The sequence below is a fragment of the Siphateles boraxobius genome, unplaced genomic scaffold (genome assembly GCF_051911475.1).
Source record: "Siphateles boraxobius isolate OS27281-9 unplaced genomic scaffold, OSU_SipBor_1 8, whole genome shotgun sequence".
NCBI classification, from domain to species: domain Eukaryota; kingdom Metazoa; phylum Chordata; class Actinopteri; order Cypriniformes; family Leuciscidae; genus Siphateles; species Siphateles boraxobius.
The window spans coordinates 34,738,027-34,755,493 of NW_027509208.1; the positions used below are offsets into that span (position 1 = coordinate 34,738,027).

General features: G+C 41.9%; 1 protein-coding gene across 8 annotated transcripts; it reads right to left on the minus strand.

Annotated features, from left to right (window-relative positions):
• Window positions 1-3,136: 3,136 nt before the first annotated feature.
• Window positions 3,137-17,201, minus strand: syncrip (synaptotagmin binding, cytoplasmic RNA interacting protein). Of its 8 annotated transcripts, none has more exons than XM_077220603.1 (12): window positions 17,045-17,180; window positions 15,689-15,848; window positions 13,716-13,834; window positions 12,533-12,640; window positions 12,342-12,455; window positions 11,065-11,241; window positions 10,832-10,967; window positions 10,513-10,718; window positions 9,501-9,650; window positions 9,282-9,403; window positions 6,158-6,539; window positions 3,137-4,620 (listed from the first exon to the last, which is right to left on the minus strand). In XM_077220603.1, the coding sequence occupies exons 2-12, from the start codon at window positions 15,834-15,836 to the stop codon at window positions 4,582-4,584; spliced, it is 1,701 nt and encodes a 566-aa protein (XP_077076718.1). In that variant the 5' UTR covers window positions 15,837-15,848; window positions 17,045-17,180; the 3' UTR covers window positions 3,137-4,581. The 8 variants fall into 8 exon arrangements, with proteins under 8 accessions (XP_077076718.1, XP_077076717.1, XP_077076716.1 ...); XM_077220602.1 differs by having other exon boundaries at window positions 3,137-4,623; XM_077220601.1 differs by having other exon boundaries at window positions 6,016-6,539.
• Window positions 17,202-17,467: the final 266 nt, after the last annotated feature.

Consider the following 17,467-nt stretch of genomic DNA (forward strand, 5'->3'; position numbering starts at 1 on the left):
ATTACCTCATCAGTGCCAGCTGCATTCTATCAGTCAGCCTATTTAATACCTTGTCTTTCGTCTTATGTTTGTCAGATCGTTGTTTGGTGCTCTCTCATGTTGTTTCCTGTTCCAGTTCCTTGTGTGTTCTCTCATCTGCCTGAGTTGGTGTGCCGTTGGACTTTGTTCCAGTTCTGCCGCTGAGATCCCCACGTCGTTCTTCACTCTTCACTCTGGGATTCACCGCACCTTTATCTTCACTCGGCACCGTGGATTAGCCCATCGAAGTCCCTGCGTCACGCTCTCCTGCTGCCATCGGCTTCCTGGACTATCTTGTGCTTGTGTCAATAAAGAGATAATTTTCACTTGCAACTTGCATCAGCGTGTATTTATGTAACAACGCATACCTGAGGTGCCAGCCTCATCAGCCCTGTGAAGGCCTCATGGACACCTCAACAAACTCGTCTCCATACCGGCGTGATGACTCCGACCCCCAACCATGGAACTGGATAAATATTGTGAAAGTTCTGATCCAATCTGACTTCTGCTGCCTAAATCATAATCATACACTGTTCGTTCATTGGCCAAAGGAGGACTGGCCCCCTTACTGAGCCTGGGTTCTCCCAAGGTTTTTCTTCTCCATTCTGTCACTGATAGACTATTGGTTCCTCGCCTTTTTGCCTTTCTACGCCTTTGTCACCATTGGCTTTTGGCTTGCTTAGTTGGGGACATTTAATTTTATATTTAAGAATATTATTACAACATTATTTTTCTGTTATCTCTGTAAATCTGCTTTGAAACAATCTGTATTGTAAAAAGCGCTATATAAATAAAGGTGACTTGACTTGACTTATGGAAATGGGTGTTTTTTTTCTTCGACACACGGTAGACCAATTTTCAAACTGACTGAGCTGCCTGGCCAATCAGAGCAGAGTAGCTCACGGAAAGGAGGGATTAAGAGAGATTGATTCATCTGACAATTGTTTGAGAATCATTGAAAAATGTGGTGATGTGCAAATGTATATTATGAGAAAATTAACAATTTTTGACCTTTGATGCATGTAAACCTGTTGTAGGAGACTCAAAAACAAAATTAGGAAACTTTAAAATAGCATAATAGGACCACTTTAATACTTGTTTAAAACAGTCCTTTCAGCAAAGTCTGCATTATTTTCAGTTTATTTGAATAAAATAATTCATTTTTGTTCAATAAATACAGAAACAAAATTATTTTAAAAAGTAAAGATTCTGAAAGCATTGAATGAGATCCCATAATAATTTAATATAGCTCGACTGTAGTAACAATAAATATTTTATTATATGACATGATTAATATCATATTTTGATGGTTTCATTAGAAAAATGTCTTTTACCCCAAATACCATACTTTTACATATTCTTCTGTTATTTGAAAACTGTTGTTTACTGTGGCGAGCAGGAAGAGGTCAAGGGCCGTGAGAGAACGACACGAGGCTGGTGCCGTGATTACTGATGAGCGACTTCTGCGCAACACACCGGTCTCGTATCTCTCACAGAAGAGGCGGAAGCATAAAAGGAGGAGTGATGAGAGATGGAGAGAGGCCAGGCCTGGATTTTATTTGATGTGTTGTTTTATTATGTGTGGTCGTGTAACGTCAACGGGTGGATGACGACGAAGATCAGGCGAAGATACTAAATAGCAAAGTCTATTAAAGCAGACGGCCAGGGCGGAGCAGGACGAGCAGGCGGCCGTGGTGGTGAAGACCCTACGGGCGGCCGTGGCGGTGAAGAACCATCGGGCGGCCGTGGAGGTAAAGACCCTTCGGGCGGCCGTGGCAGTGAAGACCCTACGGGCGGCTGTGGCGGCGAGGACCCTTCGGGCGGCCGTGGCGGCGAGGACCCTTCGGGTGGCTGTGGCGGTGAGGACCCTTTGGGTGGCCGTGGTGGCGAGGAACCACCGAGGGCCTACTGCCCCCCCAAAAAAATACTTGGGGTGAGTGACAGCCTCTGGACAGGACGGACTCAGCGGTGAAGAAGTCTCTGGACTGGACGGAACAAGCGGTGAAGGGATCTCTGGACTGGACGGAACCAGCGGTGAAGAGTTCGCTGGGCTGGATGGCGTCAGCGGTGAATAAGTGTCTCGGCTGGACGGCACCAGTGGTGAAAAAGTCTTTGGGCTGGACGGAACCAGCGGTGGAGCTGCCAAACAAAATCTCATTGTGCTCCTGTCGGTCAGTGTTCGAGGAACTGTGTAAGAGCTGAGGCTTAAGACAGTTAGCCTGCCCTGGACCAGGCGAGTTTCCTACCATAAATTGCCAGAATAACTGAGTTTGAACTATTTTGAGTTTGTTTTATGAAACAGAATCAACCGACAATAAGTCTGACTTACCAAAATAAGCCTGGCTTGTATTCTAATCTTGTTTTATGGAACAACCCTCTGCTTTACTTAATTGGGTAATTCATCCAATTATATTGAAGTTACATTAACAAATTGTCTGTGTAACAATTCACATGGACCAAATAAACTGTTAGACCCAATAAGAGTTGCTGAAACTCTTTGGTTGCCAAGAGTAGACTCCAAATCATGTTATTCTATCATTTAAGCCTTATGATCAGCTTAGCTCATATCTCTGCTTGGATGGAGCGCCACCTACAGCTCAAAACATTTGATGAAGAGCTCCTCATGACCCTGAAAGCAGTTATTTGACCAGTTCACTGTGCAACTGATCTTTACCACTCACATTTCAACAGCCCGGCAATGTACTAAAAATATGATCACTTTTAACGTCAACCAACTTAATTCATTTTTTCCAAGAACAACTTACAATAAAGCATCAGTTCTTGAATTAATATAGGAATAATTAGATGTTGTGAAATATCGCCATTGAACAAGAACCATGTCACTGCAAATAAAAAAGCTGATGGAAAGTGTAATTTTGGGACCCTTTTGTAAACTAGCCTGATTTCAGTAACTAAAAGAACCACTGTATTTAAGAGTAATAAATTAAAAATGTGAAAAGGCAGAGCCCTGAAGACAATACGAGAGTTTGACAAACAGTGGACAAAAGCACAATATATCAGATACAGCGGCTGAAATTAAAGGCTTTTCAGAATCACACGTGTTAACCAATGCCACAGAGATGACATCATTCTAGAGACAAAACAGCATCAAGCAAGAGAATTTTACAAAATTTATTTGCAGGAATGCAAAAACACTTGTTATGCAGCAGTACTTTTAAAACACCATTTTTTATAAAAATGGTTTGTTGGTGATACAGAAATAATTGTGGAGTCAGTCATATTCAAAAGATTCAGTCAATACTCTTAAAGAGGCTAAACAAAAAGAAACCAAAACATCAACAGAATCCCTTTTAAAAACGTATAAACCCTGTACGAGCACACGAGAATTGAAGTTACCAATAACATGCCCAAAAAATGATGCATATCTTAATAACCCATCACATTAAATGTGATTAAAAGGCAGCTACGGTGTGCCCAGTTCAATGACATCATGCTCACGTCAGTCGGGTCTGATTCAGCATCAGCACCAGCGATGGAGACGGAGCAGAGCTCGATCGCAGCTGACGGCTCCATCGAGAGGAAACCGGCAGATCCGAGCTGATCCTGGCTCAACTTGCCTTTAAAAACCATGTGACTTGTGCACGTCCAGGTGGCACAGTACACAAAAGGGATGGTGTTGGTTTCAAAACTGATCTAGCATCCGCATGATCTTAAAATAAAGCTTTAAAATGCAATTCATTGGGGGGGGGGGGGGGGTGACTTTTCCTCAAGTTCAAGTCTTTACAAACAAGTGACCTGTCTTCAACCTGTAACTACATCCTCAGAGCTCAGACTGACGCTTCTTTAAACTCATCACATGAGTGTCGTTCACATGCCCAGTCTGACTGTTCAGCATTATTACAAAAGGACTATGATACACTAGGTACATTGGCTCTGATGTTGCCCTTGTGCATAAGTTGAATATAAAAAGCCCTGCTTGCATTAGGTCTCCGTATGTACAGTACAGATAGGGCAGTTTCAGCCTCCAGGATGAGGTAGTTAACCAACCCTTTCCAAAAAAAAAAAATCCTTAAAAAAGGGTTCAGAAAAGAACCATTTAACCTGGAATGCCTGGTCAATCACACCAGGTTGTAACAACTGAGGAAGAAAAAACAAAACAAACGCAAGACTCATATACAAGCTTTACATGTTCATCCTCATGACCAGCTGCAGTTAAAATGCACAAAAATATACACCAGCATCAAACTCCTCCAAGCCACTTCAAACATCTACAAAGTGCAAAATACATGTAACGTTAAGGATAAAACTCCTTTGGGCTACTTGACCTCCAGAAGTAACTGCAAATAGCATTTTCTTTCATGACACAAGGGTTCTGGGACATTCTTATAAACTAAAAAAAAAAATTAAATACAAAAACAAATGAAAACAATACAGAGAAGAGTCCAAACATGTCTAATGGCGACTCTGCGTTGTTGATGGCAATCTTGGAGGCAGACGGGAGAAGATATGCTTCCGTAAGGCAGGAACTGAGTCGGACCGTGGCACGGACCTTACCATCATCTTCATCATCCGCTGGCGTGACCCCACTGAGCTAGTCAGTCTTCACTGGGACATGTCAGGACCAGCCTCGACCCCTTTTCCCTGCTAGCCAGGTAACAAAAGGAACACAAATTAGAGGAGCGTTAACAATGAATACAACACAAAGGAAAAAGAAAATTCACACAAACAACCACAAGGATGTCAAAGAAAGAGAGAGAGAAAGCAAAAGCATTCACTAGAGACTCTAGCGACGCTCTACGTGTTCAGGCATGCAGAGACAGAAGCGACACAGGAATCAGGGAGATCAGGAGGGTTATGTGCAGAAACACAGAAACAAGGAAAAACACATGCATGGCAGTTTCCCACGGTTGCTCAAATTCGGGATAATCGTGCAAGGGCAAAGAGAGTTAGAGCTTCCAGCGACAGACGCCTCGTCCGGAAACACGCCGCGTCAAATTGTGCTTTCTGTGGCTTTCATCGAGTTTAGCCTCTGTCCTCGTGGAGTTTCTCTAACAAAACCCCACTGGAGCCAAAACACACGGGGACCTCGGGAGAGAAGGTGCCCAAAAACTGAGTCGAGTAAAGAAAAGCCTCTCGTGTGGAATGGGGAAAGCTTGAGTGGAGAGAGAGGATGCGGACTGAGACTCGGAGGCATGCAGAGTGAGGTAGCAGCACATGTCTACAGGCAAACCTTTAATCCTTTTCTTCCACAAGGAGCCATAAATTTGTAGGCAATTTGAAGAGAGAATTTGCCGAAACATGAATTTGAAACACAATTTGAGTTTTTGTACACTGGTGCGTGTATGTTTATTCAAGCAGACAAACAGCAAAGAATACAAGCCAAAATGTAAAGCCAAAAATAAGGATCAAAGTCCTTTTTTTCTTTCTTTTTTTTTCTCAATAGTTTTCCCCAAAAACAAGACAAGCTATTTGACTAGCATTATCTTTTGTAACATACAAATAGCAATTTCTTTTTCTTTTTTACTTTGTTGAATACAAGTTTAAGAGACAGTGATTTTTTTTTCCTTTTCATTTTTCGTCTTTTTTTGTTGTTGTTGCTGTTACCTACTTAAGACATGAAGAGCAAAATTCCTATGAACATACATGGTACTATAGAGCCAAATAAGACAGATTGAGCACAAAATTGCAAATTTAAAAATTTCAAATCCCGATTTTTAAAAAGTAGGAAACGACTTCCAAAACAAAACAAAACAAAAACAGTTCGGCAGAAGCAGGTGGGAGTGACTACTGATCGAGTCCAAGCGGATTCTTAAAATATGTACAAAAAAAAACCCGCCAGGAGGAGGAGAGAGGCAACCGTTAATGGATTTGAGGGCCAATCAAGTCTCTATAAAAAGTTTTTGTTTTTTTTTATTGGAAAGAAAAAAAAAAAAAAAAAAGAGCCCTACATTCTCTACTTCCACTGTTGCCCAAAAGAATCCTGATAAAACTCCTGGTTGTCAGATTTGTAACCATAGTTACCAGAATGATCGCCACCTTGCAAGGGTTGCTGTGCAATGGGTTGCGAGCCCCAGTTCTGATTAATGGTCTGGCGCCGTTTGGAATCTGGCTGGTTGTAGCCATCAGCTTTGCGTTTGCCTCCTACATTTCCACCGCGTCCACCCCGAGCACCACGTACCCCGCGGCCTCTCGGCAGCACCCCGCCTCTGGCTCCTCCGCGCGGGCCCCGGCTGGCCCCCGGCCCGCCTCCGCGCTGGGGGAAGCCCGCCCTGCCCCGTGGAGCGCTGGCCCCTCGGCCCCGCACCGGAGACGCCCCGCCTCTCGCCCCGCCTCCGCGACCCCCTCGGCCTCGGGTCGGCGCCTGGAAGTCATCGTAGCCGAAGTACGGGTCGTCGTAGCCGCCCCTGTAGTTATGGTAATCGTAACCATAGTAATCGTAGTAATCTTCGTAGCCGTAATAGTCGGGTGGGTAGGAGTAGCCCCCCCGACTGGCTCCCCTGCCCCGGCCCCTGGCAGGAGGCGGCATTTGAGGAGGGCCGTAGTAGTAGTAATCGTCATACCTGTGACCGAGAGAGAGAGAAGAGCCATGTGTAGGTTTAAGATCGGCCACACAAAGCGGTTCGCATTCATGTCAATCGAGGGATGGGCTGGGACAAATCAATGCATTGCGATTCATGGATTGATTCAAAAAAAATTCTGAATGCATCGCGATTCTCTCTCGACAATTCGCTGCAACCTTTTAAAACTTTATTAATGATTATTTTATTGAAAGTCAAGTGGTGTGTGTGAGGCATTGGAAGCCAGAAGATTACGACTGTTTCTAAAACACACAGCATCATCTGCTGTTAAAAACTAAGCACAGAATCGATTCGAGAGAGGAACGATGCATTCAGGAAAAATTTTTTTGGAATCGACCCGGAATCATTTCTCAAATCACAATGCATCAGTTTATTGTCACAACCCTAATTCAAGGGTGTCTGGGGGCTAGGGCTGCACGATATTGGAACAAACATTGCTGTGAATCTGCATTGAAAAATATAAACAAACAACAAGCATAGATGAATACAATAGAAGATACAATTGAAATAAGCAGTGCTTTACGTTTTTCAGGTAAATTAACAGTATTAAGGGACAGAAATGAAATACTCAAATATAAAATTAGAGTCTTCACTATATAAATGATATAAAACTAATATAATACAATTTATATATATTTTTTAAAAGTTTAAAAAAAAAAAGGTACAAATGTTATTTTCTCTTGTTTGATCATTAGTGACAAACAGCTGAGGGTTTATTAGGCAACTGTCCCTTTAAAGGTCCCATATTGTACAACTTTCACAAGTTTTATTTTACGTTTTGATATGAGAGCCAGAGCGATAGGGAGTGAGCGAGAGAGAGGGAGCGAGATATATATATATATATATATAAACTGTATAAGAACTAGAGCTTGGTAAAAAAAAAATGAATATTGATTTCTCGATTTTAATCGATTCTAATTTTTACGAACCGATATCGATTCTTAAATCCCAAGAATCGATTAGGCAATAGTCAGTTGATGAATGAATGGAACATTGTAGCGCGCATCCCATCAGATAAATGCAATAATCTGTGCTTTGTTACTATTGATATGAAACAGTCTCAGATTTCAAATTACGAAGATTTCCATTTTCAGATTTCCATTTTCTTTCTAAATTCAAAAACAAACACCGCTTTGGCGCGAGATCGCTCTGGCGCAGCGCAGCTCAAGAGAAGCAGCAGCGCGGGCACATCTTATTTTCCGCCTTAATACCAACTACAGCGTGAAATAAACATTCATGAGCATCTGAAAGTGTTTTAAAAGATAGAGTACAAATTTTCTAATTCCGTATCATGTTACATGGAATCACTCAATCAGTGTTTCAACTGTGGAAAGATGTCAGTGAAAACAATAATGTAAACAATGTCATGTAACGTCACATTTACCTCAGATATATGTCCAGATCCATAGTCAGTGACCATACACTCGTTAGTCAGCTAGAAAAATTAACTCTGGATAGGAGCATTTTGCTAATATATGCACCATATTACGTATTCATTATAATTTTTTATGTTTTTCAATATTTAATGCATGTTTGAATAAATCTGGCAAGTTTTTAGGACATCCACGATTTAAATGTTTATATTTCATATAAATGTATTATTAGGAAAATAAATAAAGGTGTAATTTAAGTGTTTGTATACAAATCAGTTATTTTTTACCTTCAATATTATAGTAGGCCAATGAAAGCCTATAGGGTACAACTGACTCCCATAGTTTACAGCATTAGTTAAGAGATTTGTTTTCCTTGAGAAAATTTGCCATGTATTGTACCTGAAATCCAAAATAATCAATATTGAATCCGAATTGAATTGCAAGCTTGTGAATCAAAATCGAATAAAATTGTGAAATTTGTGTCAATACCCAGCCCTAATAAGTACCAAAAACCATCTCAATATATTTTTACAGCTTTCTCAAGAGCTCTGCCAAGAACAGGGCAATTTTGGCCTATCTACATAATATTCATGAGCCTCTCTTCTGATTGTTTTTTGTGAGACACACCATTGGTGGGAGTGGTGACTGAAGTAGTTCTGACATCACATTTATACGGAAGTGACAACGGCTCGTGAAAAGGCACTGCTACTTTATGCAGGCTGTGTGCTTTTGTCTGTGGATCGACCGTTTTGAAACTTATATGGTAGTTTCAACGTCCCTAGACCTCGGTTATCATGAAAAAAGCCAGGAAATTTCAGTTTTGACATTATGGGACCTTTAAAACGAATGCACGGACCTAATATAAATGACACGCATTCGTTTTCTTTCTTTTTACAACATAACCGATTGTGTTTACGAGGATACTCACCGAGACGGGCATTGAGACTTCATTTTGCGTGCACATGTCCGTTTAAGCTCAAATGAAAGAGAACTGAATTCGGCTCTGTGTGCGCACAGAAAAGTCCTCTTGCCTGACTAGACTAAAAAACACAACAGATAACTTTCACCCCATGATGGTTTAAAATGTGCAAAAAATCAGTGCATCACATGCGTTCTAAAAACAGGGAGCTGCTGGTACGTACAGATCACGGATTACCTACGATCCCTATACATGACATCGCACATCCTGCGATGTGACTATTGTGGATGCGCAGATCGTGATATTGATGTCAAAACGATATATCGTGCAGCCCTACTCCAAACCTTATCAAACACACCTTCAGAAAGACAGTCTTCAGGATGAAGTGAAAACCAGCGTTTCGGAGCAGGGCTGTACACCTGTAAAACTCACATTTGCGTCTTCGCTGCTTGACGCTGCGCCTTCCTCTCTTTCCGCTTCTGGTCGGGTGGCTTGGCGAACACGATCTCAATGTGCTCTCCCTCTAAATCTTTGCCGTTCATTTCTGCCAGCGCCTGTGAACATTCACGACATCATACCACTGTAATGACCATTCAAACAAACAAAAAACACTTTCGTACCTCATTAAGTGCCGTTAAAAATGGTTCTCACCTTGACTGCTCCATCCCTCTCGTCGAAGTGAATGAAAGCGTAGTCTTTCAGTTTCTTTACTCGCTCAAGTTTGCCAAACTGGCCGAAAGCTTTTTCAAGTATTTCCTCTGTGACACTGTTCGCCAGGTTCCTGACAAACAACACTTTCACCTAGAAGCAGACGAGATGACAATGTGAGCTCCGACAGATCCTAAATGAGCGTTTAGATCAGCTGTAGACTGGCCCTTGGTGTTTTCAACCGGCCATTTTTATGCGTTTTTTCCTATCTGACCAGGTGCAAATGCCCTCCGACACACATTTAAAACCGATCGCTCAAACCACTTCAGGACGTGGTTTGGGCCGCATTCCTGACAAAACTAGACAAGTGTAAATGCATCTGGTTGTTGAAACCACATATGTTAATTGTACTATTCCCAAATGTAAAAAAATAGATTTGTCAGAGCATGTTATAGGCTATATGACATGTTATAGCCAGATGTTACGGCGCTACAACACGCATCGCCACAAATGAATCTGTATCTCTTCAGCAAACCAACGCACAAACTAAAAGTCGCAGACACTCAAAACACAATCATCTTCATTAGAAGCAGTGAGACTAAATGGTCTTACCACTGATGATATTGCGTTCTCTGATATTGCAGACTTTAATCTTGAAATTAGCTGATTATCAATTAAATGCAGCTCATCTGTTGCATTCATTGAAATCTGCATATAACGCAGGAATCAAAGATCGGATTTATGTCCGATTTTCGGAAACATTTCTGTGTACAGGTGTAAATGAATCAGATAGCTATCCGATCAGTAAAGACGCATGAAGTGACCATGTGTAAACAGGCCCCAGTGGATAATTCAGCATCAGGCTGGAGTGCAGAGCTAACCAACATGTGCAGTTTTGGAGAGGCCGTCAAGTTAGCATGAAATGCTAGTGCTTCAGAACAGCGTACACAACCCATCATCTGCAGTCACATGAAAAAGTGATGCTCATAAACCCCTGGTTTTGCCCTGTTCTGACCTTCGCCATGACCTCCGGGTCAGGATCCTCAATAGGGTCGGCCCACTCGACGGTGACCACGTTGCCCCACACCTTCACTTTCCCGCTCATGAGCCTCCGACGAGCCTGCGCTGCCGTTTTGTGGTCCTCGTACTCCAGAAAACAGAAGCCCCTGTTCTTTTTCTTATCATCCGGCTGATGGTAAAGGATTACGTCAGTAAGACCCTCTGACAAAAAACAAAAGAAAGAAACATTAAATGCAGAATCCAAGTAAACGAAGTACGTGAAGAAAACGCAGAGATGCGCAGGAACGCACCCTCGTTTTCAAGGCAAAACTCACCCGTGACTTTGGAAAACTCCTCAACAATCTGTTCTTTTGTCTTGCTCTTGGGAATGGAGCCCACAAAGAGTCTGTTGTTGGCCACTGATATACACACGCCAATATGTTTGCCCGGGCGAATTTCATGATTGTTACACTGAGAGGAGAAAAACAGATTGAATACATGTAAAGCCTCACTTGCAAAGCAACACCCATGTCCATCACTAGCAGGTGTACGGATTAGCATGTCTTACTAGCTTGACGGCCTCCTGTGCAGCCTCTTTAGTGCAGAAAGTGAGGAAGGCATAGCCCCTGTTCAGGCCGCTCAGAGGATCCATCATCAGGCGCAGGTCCCAGATCGGCCCCGCCTTCTCAAACAGAGGCACGAGCTCATCTTCAAACAAGTCCCTCGGGATCTTCCCCACGAAGATCTGCAGTACGGAGAGAATAGAGCCGTCAATGAGCCAGTCTGACGGATCAGAGCTCGCATAAGCACCCACCAAGCAATATGAGTTCAGGAACTTTATCTTCAATGTATCAGCATTAAACTCACTGAAAAATAGTGATTCATTAATCACTCTATAATAATTGATTGTGACGCCTGGTATTTCTCATTAAACTAAAACCATAAATTAATTGCTTGAAATAAAATATACATTAACTTAAAATGTAAACTTATGTTATTTCAGCTAGTTTCCAAGGCAACATCTTATTTTCCATTTAGTTCATGTACCAAAAAAAAACCAAAACGATATAGGCATTAAAAAAAAGAAAATGAACAGAAAATATCTGTTACTAAAGTGACACTGTCACTAATATTTGTGTACATCCTCTTGCATAAAAGTTCTCAAATCAACAAATTTGTGAAGCCAAGTACTAAGAGGGATAAAAGACATGAGCTTCATGTTGGGTGCTTTTCCAAAACTAAAGCTGGGGTCACACTAAAATATTTTGAGAGAGACCACATCCATGACAATAGGAAATCATATATTTAACAGTTTTGTCTCTCTAGTGTGTGGAGTGTTATGATGTGACCAGGAAAGCACAATACACACTAACAGATCCCATTCACAAACAACCAGAGTCCCGCCCGTGAACACGAGAAATCTCGCAAAATCTCTCGCATTAAACGTGACTAGAGTAAACAAACATGATGGATGACTGGCAAGAAGAAATTATGCTTTATAGTGTAAGGGGATTTGTTGGGGAAAAGAAAAATGTTTAGATGAAACTGTGGAGACTGTGTGAACATGGACTTTACGTTACAAGTTCTGTCAGCTTGTACATCACGGAAGCAAAGGGGTTTCACACCGTTTACAACCAAGTGAATAACACAAGCACTTTGCCGAGAGTATATCAGTGTACAGCAGACAGACGGCTCTCTAACGTGGAGAGGCTGTTGAGTCAGATCTTAGCGGTAACTGTCATTGTAACAAAGTTACTCCAGAACAGTGTACATAAGTCATCATATACACAGCCTTTGCAGACCCCGATCTAGCGCAGCACAAGTGCCCCGTCCTTGTGCGATTACCTCCGTCCCGACCGAGGGCTGAGATCCTGTGTACACGGACTCTGGCGGAGGCCCGCCGTACTTGCGCTGACCTGTGGTGACATCAAGGGTGTAGCTGGTTCTATCAAGCAAAGTCTGCAAAACAAGATCAAACCAATGAATCAACAGTTACGCTTTCAGTTTAAATGAACTGTTAAAAGGGCAAAACACACCTTAATTTTAGCCTCATCTGGTCCTTTAGTGGAATCTACAACTTTGGTCCCCTGTTTCTCTCTCTGCCTGTAGGTCTTCATCACTCCACAGAGAAAGGCACTTTTGTTCTGGGTTACAGCGAGAGAGAGAGCGAGAGAGAGAGAAACACCTTTCAGAATTAATGTGAATTTTTTTTTATTAAAGGGATAGTTCACCCAAAAATGAAAAATCTGTCAGTATTTTCTCACCCTCATGTTGTTCCAACCTCGTAAGACCTTCGTTCATCTTCGCAACACGAATTAAGATATTTTTGATTAAATCTGAGAGCTGGATCATTCCTCCATAGGCTTCTAAGGGATTGAAACTTGCCAGCCCCGAAAACATATCAGTTCATGTCATGACTACAGTTGCTCAATCTTAAGTTCATCAAGCGACGAGAATACTTTTTGTTCGCAAAAACAAACAAAAATAACGACTTTATTTTAACTATTCATTTCCTTCTCTGTGGGCCTCTAGTCACTTAACATGGTGTGATTGCGTAGTGCTACGTCACACGTAGGCTCACTATTTGCCGACGCTGGTCATGTGGGTGATGTGTGTGACGTACAACACAGAAGCTTACGCTATTACAATAGTGAACTGACTCGAGGCCCACAGAGAAGGAAATGAATAGTTGAAATAAAGTCTTTATTTTTGAATGTTTTTGCGAACAAAAAGTATTCTCGTCGCTTGATAAACTTAAGATTGAGCCACTGTAGTCACTAGGACTATTTTAACGATGTCTTTAATATGTTTTCGGGGCTGGCAAGTTTCAATCCCTTAGAAGCCTATGGAGGAATGATCCAGCTCTCAGATTTCATCAAAAATATCTTAATTCGTGTTGCGAAGATCAACGAAGGTCTTACGGGGTTGGAACAACATGAGGGTGAGTAAATACTGACAGAATTTTAATTTTTGGGTGAAATATCCCTTTAAGGATTCTTGAGGTGTTTGCTTTTTGTGTGAATTTTTTTATAAAGCATGGTGCATTGGAATGTTGTACCATGTAGATATGTGTACGTGGAATATGATTGTTTTTAATGTATGTTTGTGATGTGATGCCACTGCCCTAATATAATTGCCCCTTGTTGGATTAATAAAGTGGTTAACTTAACTTTTACCATGCTTCACCCGAATCTCACACAGCCCAGCGAGTGGCCTTACCTGCACATGGGATAGGTCGCTCTCCTTGAACTGGACCAGAACTTGCAGTGCCCCTTCCTCATTGAACTCCTTCAGCGCTTCGATGGCCCTCTCGTCCAGGTCACTGTGCGCCACCAGGCCTGTGGGAGAAAACCAGTGAAACCTCAGTGCTGACACGTGACCTCACCAACTGCAGGACCCTTTACGGCCCGTCCAGTCAGAGTACGCAATATTCATCAGGGTTTCTCTGAGAGAGAGTTCGTGTGTATCATCATGTGGACTGGGCTTCAGTACAGACTTCAGGAATGGCAGCACTGCTAATGACTTCGGCATTCACTTGAGAATACGGGATAAACACTTTTAAGTCATTTCATCGGCATTGTCTGATAAGCGTTTCTGTTTAGCCGTTAAGTGTTGGGAGGCAACATTTTCACAGGTACTAGCATTAAAAATAAGTCCTAGCGCATCCTCCATCAGGTTACAGTCTTTAACAGTTCTGTCTGATTATTAGACCGGTTTAAAGAAAGTGAATGCTATCGAAATAAAGGTTTATACTTTTCTATTAATAGATGAAAGGAAAATGCTTTAATACCTTCACATACTCTCAACATTCAGTAAATATGCATTTATATGCATAACACTTCACAACCCTCACAAATTTCTTCTGTAGTGTGCATGTGTAGCCTGCATAAAAACAAGAGTACCCTTCACCGTGATGTTATGTCCATGTGAACTGATGCGGACACTTCAAACTATGCATGTAAAATTAAAATTACAAAATCTGGTCTCTTGTTTGAGAAAATGCCTCCCAATATATACAAACCTACCAGATTACTGAGCATTTATAAAAAACACAATAATTGGATTACAAATCAAGAAATTACTATCTAAAGTAAATAATTTTATTTTATAGATTTTTTTTATTTAAATGCTTAATTCCTGTCGAAAGCTTGAAAATATGTATTGCACATCTAGAGTATAGCATAAACTAATTTGCATTGCGGGTCCATAGGAAGGCTTTTCTAAAACAAAAAAAAATTACTTAATAAAATACTAATCAATTATGCAGCATATTATTTATACAGCATATTATTTATACACATACCTAAATAACCTGTACCTATTTTAAGGATGCTTCCTACACTGGCATCATGAATAATTAATAGTAAAAAAAACATTAAATTTAAATATGCGTACAGCAGTGGTTTATTTTAAACCATTATTTTACATCAGTGTAAAAATTTATATCACATACTACTTTAAACACATTTGACAATGCTCCAGTTTAAGTTAAAAAATAGTGCAAATTGCCATATGTTCCAATTAATCGGATATATTTTCCTAATTAAAAAAAAAAGTAAAATTAATTTTATTGAAGCAATTATTATGCAGGTGTTATTCATCTTTAAATCAATTAGTCTGATATCACACACAGCCTACTGGCTTTACATCAGCCACCATGTTCACTAAGATACTGGCAATCAAACACGACTACTGGAATAGCATTGATGGAAATCGGCATCTCTAACACTTCACCCACGAGCATTAGCAGCTCTCCCCATTAATATAGTGATATAAATATGAACGATTGTCCGGGCAGTCCTCTCACCCCCTTCACCATCAGCATCTGTCAGTGATAAGCCGTAGGGGCGCATCACCTGTCCTGCTCCAGACAGCTGCCTCTATTGTCCCAGCACACGCCCAGCTGGCCCGCATCCCCCGGGACTCCCCCCCTTTAACAACGAGAGCTAATCCCCTCTCAGGATCCGACCAGACACGCTCAATCCAGCCTTTATTTCTGCGGCCCGGTGTCATTGCGACTCAGCATCATTTAACGCTGCAGTACCCATTTTGCGGTGAAACCACACAAAGTTGCTAATTACCTGCCAATTCCCTATGCAAGAAAACATTTGACATGTACAGTTCAACATGCATTAAATGTGATACAAAAAAGGATGAGGAGTCAATTTGGAAGGGTCCGAGTTTTGGCTTACCTGCTAGGTAAATTTCATCTAGCTTTTCAGCAACTTTTTGTGGTAAACCAGCTTCTAATAAAGTGTTGAAGTGGTCAGAATGGGTAACTGCAGCAGTCGTGTCCATTGGTTCTTCTGTACCATTCCCATTTATATGTTCTGTGGCCATGTCTCCAGAAATCTGTTCAAATGCAATGAGCCAAATTATTGCAGGTTTGGGTAGACAATTACACAAATTACGTGGGTATTAAATTTTATGAGTAGAGTTCCATAAAGTCAGTATTGAAATCTCAAAATCATCAAGGTTGTTTTAACCTGCATGCAATGCTAGATATAACTTAGTGTTTCATATTTACTTACACATTTACGCATAAATCATCCAAGCCAGGGATGGGCAACTTCACTTTCCTGCAGTTTAGCTCCAACCCTGACAAAAACTCTTTTCTAGTAATCCTGAAAACATTTATTAGCTTGTTCAGGTGTGTTTAATTAGGATTGGAGCTAAACTCTGCAGGACGGTGGCCCTCCAGGACCGAAGTTGTCCATCCCTTATCCAAGCCAAAGACCCACCCAAACCCCTAACAGACCGGGTAAATCTTCCTCTCACTCCACAAACAATCCCCCCGGATACAAATCTACAAAGTTTGCAACCACAGTAAACAAGTGCTGCCCATGTGCTCATGTGTGTGATGTTTCAGCCCCTCACTCAATCATCTTCCCTCATTATAATAAACCCGTGCGAGAGCTCATTCGCTCTAAACTCCAGAAAAAGACTAAATCTGGTGATAAACAGCATCTAAGACAGCTATCTGTGTATACACACACATTAAGAAAACGTTACTGCTAAAAACACACGTGCGCGCGTTGGCTCTGTTGGCGCGCGTGCAGCATTGGGTCTCGGGCCCTGCACAACTACACACACCAACAAAAGCACCATTACAAAAGCTGCAAGACGACGAACGTTGTGCAAAACGTACCATTAATGGATTTTCCACAAAAATTCATTGCACAGGTACGAGATCAAAACAGTTTAGTGAGTTAAATCTGATTCCGGCGTACGTCTTAAATCAATGTAGCTGCATTAGCTTACTAACCCAGCAGCGTGACTCATACACGCACACACACACACACAACATGAGCAAATCTAGTGTGCAACCACAAGCGGTAATTACTAATTCAAATACATCGATGGCGACATATTTACGCGTTTAATGTGTTATAAAGGCCTGCTCTCACAAGGCTAGTGCGTGTATAGCGTGTCCGGTAAAACCCCTCCCCCCGCGCGCGCCCAGCACATTGTTTTCAAACACCGGTAAAATAAACGCCTGCGCCGCGAGAAACGCCACGAAAGCTCGCCCAGCTCGGCCGCACGATTACCTGGCGATGATCTGCTGGTCTGCTCGGGTGCGTGTGTGCTGAATATGTGTTCTGGGGGCGGGTAAGTGACTCCCCGGCGGAGCTCCGCTGGATTCCCAATAATGTAAAATGGCGGGCGGCGCTGATCACACGCGCGCGCACTCACGGCCGCGCGCACCGATGGGGTTTCCGATGCACCCAATCACGGGCCTTTCACATAACATAACACCAAAAGCGCAAGACAGGAGAAACAACACTGTGAAACATTAGGAAATAAACGATATAGTCTGCAAACGTCAGCGTCATCATAAATCAATTATTATTTTTAATGAGAACTTTGTGAAATGGACCCGGCAATTGTCCACCAGTCGGGCGTTTGTTATTATGACACGTGACGCATTCACGGAAGCAGCCTAGACAAAACAAGTGACCCATATAACTACA